The sequence below is a fragment of the Moschus berezovskii genome, chromosome 21, assembly GCF_049115385.1.
Source record: "Moschus berezovskii isolate FMDL1 chromosome 21, NW_MosBer_1.0, whole genome shotgun sequence".
Classification (NCBI taxonomy): Eukaryota; Metazoa; Chordata; class Mammalia; order Artiodactyla; family Moschidae; genus Moschus; species Moschus berezovskii.
This window is the reverse complement of record NC_142480.1, coordinates 20,697,161-20,703,160: the sequence shown is the minus strand read 5'-3', so window position 1 is coordinate 20,703,160 and position 6,000 is coordinate 20,697,161. Positions and strand designations below refer to the sequence as shown.

The window sequence follows — 6,000 nt, the reverse complement described above, 5'->3', positions numbered from 1 at the left end:
AAGTTTTTTTTCTTTTCATCCAGTAGAAGAATTTTTAAAAGTAAGTTCCTATAATCTATAAATAATGTATTCTAAATACATAATACACTTGGATTTGGTGGTAACCAGTCTGTTTGCTTTTATGTTTATATTTTGCCACAGTGAGTTAAAAAAAAATAAAAATTCTCCAAATTGTTCAAATTTAACCTTTGCTGCACCATACTACCAATAGGAGCTAACATGATTATACACATTGTTAGGATTACTGTAGTTTATTTAACACTAAAGGTTTTCATGCTTTCATGAACAAGAAAATGTTACAATGATCACTTTTTAATGCTTTATTCATTGATTAAAAGAATATACATTTAACATAAACCATACAACATCAGTCATCAGGTCAAACATTCAGCTGGTTTCCTTACAGTTTCTGTCAGGAGTTATTTTATCTGATCACATTTATAAGATAAAATCTCACCACATCTGGCATTTACACACCCCGTGCCAGTGGATTCACACTACTGATGTACATAAAAAATCCGCATGGTATGTGCTCACTGGAGACAAAACAGTGCACACCTGTCAAAAGGTCATTTTAATATAAGATGGTAAAACCATTTGTAAAATACATATAAACTTTTTCCATAAATAGAATCATATCTGGACATCTGTTGCATAAATTGTGTTTCCAAAGCTTACAATAGAGCAGCCAGGTCTCAGCACTGCTGGGCACCCACGTTGGCTACTTACTTTATTATTGCAGACTGTCCTTTAACATTAAATGCACAACATTCGTACCACTTAAAACTGGGGTCAGGTGGAAGTCTCACAGAGACCACGTCTGTACCGCGGTTGCCCTGAAACAGTTAAGTCGGCTTTTAAAGCCTCTCAGATATAACAAGGTTTTAAAACATACTTCATGGAATGTTCTTCATTTATCATAGCAGCTCATACCTGTGATAGAACAAGCTTTCAGTTTTTCCTTTTTTTTCCTTTACATTCACTATTCACAGTGAAACAGGTGCATGGTTTTTTTTTTTTTCTTTTTTTTGTTTTGTGTTTTTTTTTTTTTCAGAGATCTGAGGTTGCTGACTGAGCCACAGCACAGCTGTGTACCACAGGTCGAAATTCGACCTTAAATATTACAATCTAGCAGTATCTGGCTGGCCAGAGTGGGCCAGCCCCTGCCAGCATGTGGGCACTTCTTCAGTTAAGTCTATTCTTTGGCAGCTGACACGCGCGCTGACAGAGAAAAATCCAGTGACTTGTTGCTAGGGATTTCACGACTAATGTTTGTTTGCAAGCATGTGTGTTTACAACTCTGTGATTTGATGATATTCTTTTAGGAGGTTTTACCCTGGAATATTATTTCTTTCTTCCTCCACTATTTGAAATCTGGGCTAAAAAGCTAACTTGAATGTATAATGTAATTGATGAATTAAATTATGTCAGATATAGTTAGGAAAAATCCAACAATTTGAGTATTCATGTTTACATAAATGCATTTTAAAAAGGATTAAGCAATGTTCTAACCTACTATATAAAATTCAGAGTGGTAATTGATGATAATCGACTATTATGTATGTAATGAAAGTTAAAGTCTTGGCTTTTCTGTTAAAGATGACTCATTTGGGATCATAGTATCCTCCCTTCTTCCATTTCAAATAAAAATCAATGAAATGCTATTAGAATAAATGAATGCAGTGCATTGCATACAAATCCATCAGGCTATGGATATATATCTATATATGTATAAAAATATTTTGGCTCCTGAGCTCTGACACACAAAGAATAAAAACATCAAAAGGCAGAGTAACTCAGTGAAAAATAGTTAGCCAGCAACCTCAGACAACCTTCGGTTGTATATTCTTAAGGTCTGGTAACAAGTCCATTAACCGTGAAAGCCCTATACATCGTCACTTTGAACTTCTAAACCAATACCCGACTATGTTCTTTGATCAAGAAGTAGAATATACACATATAATTCTATAAAGCTAATACTGATTAAACACAGCACAAAGGGGTTAATTCACACTACTGAAGAAAAAAAAAAACAAACATAATAGGACCCTACTTGCAAATGTAACCACAGGAATTGTATGTTAAAAAAAAGCTAAATGTCTTCGCTGAAGCTCTGCATCTCTCGGTAGAAATGACGATTTGGCTCAGTGAAGACACTGAGTGACTCGATGTCCATGACCGCATGCCAAGGCTGACCAAGGCCCAGGGATACCTGCTCAATAAGATTATGCACTGGATCCACATCCTGGTCGGCCAGTTCACCTTGGTCAAAATCAATGCTTTCTTCGGTGACTTCAAGTACTTTTAGATCAGAGCCACGAAGACGAGCAATGGCTATGAGGTTGTGTGCCCACACTGTGTAACCTTAAAAATAAGCAAAAGACAAGCACTGTCATTTCCTTGTATTTTATTTTTTCTCTTTCATACATCTGTCTTTTCCACAAATTTGTATCTGACCACTTTAGGGTCCTTTTCCTTTAAAAATATGCTGAGATTTGTGGATTCTTTACCACTGCCAGGGAAGCCCCAGTAATTGTTTAGCTCAGAGAAAAAAAAAGACTAGAAGTCTGATATTGTCTCCAAGAACATCACTGCAGCTGATGAACAGATAGGTGCTGTAACTGTATTCTGATATCGGCACATTTAGTAAAACTGAAGACATTTAAAGTATAATTTTATAGCTTTTGATTAACAATGCATAGTAAGCTGGTATTTTTCATTAGTAAAAGTCATCTCCTATGGTGCTTCCCACGTGGTGCAGTGGTAAAGAATTTGCCGTGTCCATTCAGGAGACACAGGTTCGATCCCTGGGTCAAGAAGATCCCCTGGAGTAGGAATGGCAACACACTTCAGTATTCCTGCCTGGAAAATTCCATGGACAGAGAAGCCTGGCAGCATACAGTCCACGGGGTCCCAAAGAATTGAGATGTGACTGAGCACCTTGTGCATGCACGCGCACGCACACACACACGTGCGCGATACTTCACAGTCCAAAGTTATAAAGTGACACTTTAAAGATAAATTGTTAATTATCACTAGCAAATATAACGTTTTACTTCTTAATAAGAGAAAAAAGCTTTAGCAAATTCTCTGGTGACCCAATGGTTAGGTTTCAGCTGTTTCACTGCTGGGGCCTGGGTTCGATATCTGGTTGGGTAACTAAGATCCCAGAAGCCTCTCAGCAGAGTCAAAAAAATAAAAAGGAGCTTTAAAAAGACTTGACTTAATTTTAAATATCTTGCTATTTCTTCATCTTATTAAAAAGATCCTAATTTATTAACTTCAATAGTGATCTATTCTTTGCTATTACTTCCAATGACTGGCCAAATTATAAAGCAAAACTTGAAAAGCAAGATACACTTCCACACTCAAATGCAGCTAAAAGATTAATTGCAGAAATAATGAAACATAATAAATTTAAGTTGTTCATGCAGACTTTCTATTTTATATTCTCTAAATGTCTTACAAGTTTCAGAAAAGAAGTAATATGTTCTTTTAACTTACAAGAGGAACTCTGTCCAAATGAAAAATAGTTCACATTAAGATGAAAGGTCTGCCAGTAACTGGCCTGCCAGTTAGCATTTCCTAACCAACAGAACCATCATTTAAAAACTGTTGTACAAATTAAGATGAGGCAGTGAGCATAAAAGAAATCATACTTTCTTCTTCCTTCTGTGTTATGTTTTTAAGAAGAAATATACCTCATGAGAAGAGTTGACTCACTGGAAAAGACTCTGATGCTGGGAGGGATGGGGGCAGGAGGGGAAGGAGATGACAGAGAATGAGATGTCTGGATGGCATCACCGACTCGATGGACATGAGTTTGGGTGAACTCCGGGAGTTGGTGATGGATAGGGAGGCCTGCCGTGATGTGATTCATGGGGTCACAAAGAGCTGGACACAACTGAGCGACTGAACTGAACTTGTAAGTGGTATATGTTATACATGTTATACACATGTTGCTGTGGCTGCTGCTGCTAAGTCACTTCAGTCATGTCCAACTCTGTGTGACTGCACAGATGGCAGTCCACCAGGCTCCTCGGTCCCTGGGATTCTCCAGGCAAGAGTACTGGAGTGGGTTGCCATTTCCTTCTCCAATGCATGCATGCATGCTAAGTCGCTTCAGTCATGTTAGAAAGTATAAAAAAATCTGCATATCAACTTGTTATAGGAGTTTTTGACAGTATAAATGTCAGTGCTTTTTATTGGTATAAAATGTTTTAGCTGTAATAACAAATTCAAACTATAACAAACAAAAGTCACCTACCATGAATTGCCAGAAGAGAGAGCTTTGTGCACCTCCATGCTAATAAAACCAACGGATCTTCATTTCGGTTGTCACTAAGATCTGGAAAACCAGATGTGTCAATCACATCATTCATTAATATAAAATGAGTGAGGAACTTGTCGTACTGCCTAGATATAAGATCAACAATAGCTCCTGAAACACAAGTGATGTAGCTGTCAAAATGAATCCTCTCTAGTGGTATACTGGGTTTCAGAATCTTTAACATATCTTCACTCTTGATATCGAAAGCCATAATATAGACCCGAAGGCTGGTGCTCTTTCTTGACAAGGCTTTCCAAAGCTCATCATTTGGCATGTTGTCCAGAGACTTGTGCATCACGGAAACATTGTGAACCAGGAGAGAAAGTCGCTGCAAAGGCACATGGTTGTTATCGGTTAAGACTCGAGCCATCTCTGCTGTAAAGTCACAGAAATCCAGGGCAAGTGAGCGCAGGTTCACAAATCGCTCCAGTTCTGCTGTGGTGATAAGGGTGCTGTTACCAGGAATATTGTTGTCCAGTAAACTCAGGTGCTCCATGGTGTTGGCAATAGAGTTTGAGAGAGATGACAGTGATGTTGGGGTTACTATTTCCAGCATAAACCCACATGACAGCCATTTCAGTTGCCTACTATTACTCAGTATTTCTTCAAACAGTTGCTGAATTCTGTAAGGAAAACACATGCCACACAATCCTGTTAAGATTTAGTTCTAGGTGGCTCAGATGGTAAAGAATCCACCTTCAATGCTGGAGACATGGGTTCAATCCCTGGGTCGGGAAGATCCCCTGGAGAAGGGAATGGTAACACACTCCAGTAGTCTTGCCTGGGAAATCCCATGGACAGAGGAACCTGGCAAGCTACATTCCATGCAATTGCAAAGAGCTGGACATAACTGAGCAACTGAGTACACTCATTTGACCTACAAGTAATATTATCATTAAAATTCACATAAAAATTTAATACATATTACACATATAGAAATATGTTCTTCAAGTAAAGGAGCATTTTATATCAGTAGAGAAGAAAAGACTGATGATTTACAATTCATGTTATAGCAAAGTAAAGTAGAGACGTTAAGTTTTAAATAGCAATAATTTACACAGCAAATTCTTTGTCTTAAAGATTAGAATGGTATGTATTGGTCACTATTTCATTGTTAAGGCATTTCCAGGGTACATGTTCTTTTCAGAAAAAAATATCATTACTCTTTGGACAGTATCTTAAAATTTCTCAGAAAAATATTTCCACTAACTATATAACTTACTGTTTAATTTTTTTGCCATCAGGGTCCACCTTGCTGAGGTATGTATTTGACAAACTTCCTTGCTGTTGTAGAACGCTTATGTCTCCAAAAAGGCTAAACTTCTGGAGGTTCCTATAAGAAAAGTAATTTAAAATGATTTTCTAAATAATTAACACAAAAGTATAAATATTAAAAGTAAACATATGCAGAAGGGATATTCTAGAGAAGTTTCTACCTTAATAACTCATTTAGAATCCAACTAAGTACTTTCAGATTGCTTTTAACATACAGTGAAAAACAATGCGATATAGGAGAAAACAGCATAAGCTTTAAAGACTGAAGCATAACAAGTATTTCAGAACTCAGGGTTTTAGTGACCATGGAAAAGTCTTCTTAAAGTTGCTGGAATTCACCTCTTTATCAGTAATAATACCTACCTTAAAGGTTTAGGGATGAATAAATAACAAAA

General features: G+C 37.1%; 1 protein-coding gene across 1 annotated transcript in view; it reads right to left on the bottom strand.

Annotated features, from left to right (window-relative positions):
- Window positions 1-305: 305 nt before the first annotated feature.
- FBXO33 (F-box protein 33) overlaps window positions 306-6,000 on the bottom strand; it is a 25,608-nt gene continuing 19,913 nt past the window's right edge. Inside the window, exons 2-4 of the mRNA XM_055418294.2 lie at window positions 5,553-5,663; window positions 4,268-4,953; window positions 306-2,364 (exon numbers count right to left, since the gene is read on the bottom strand). Coding sequence (XP_055274269.1) covers window positions 2,093-2,364; window positions 4,268-4,953; window positions 5,553-5,663 — 1,069 coding nt within the window. The 3' untranslated portion in view covers window positions 306-2,092. The remainder of the gene's footprint in view (window positions 2,365-4,267; window positions 4,954-5,552; window positions 5,664-6,000) is intronic.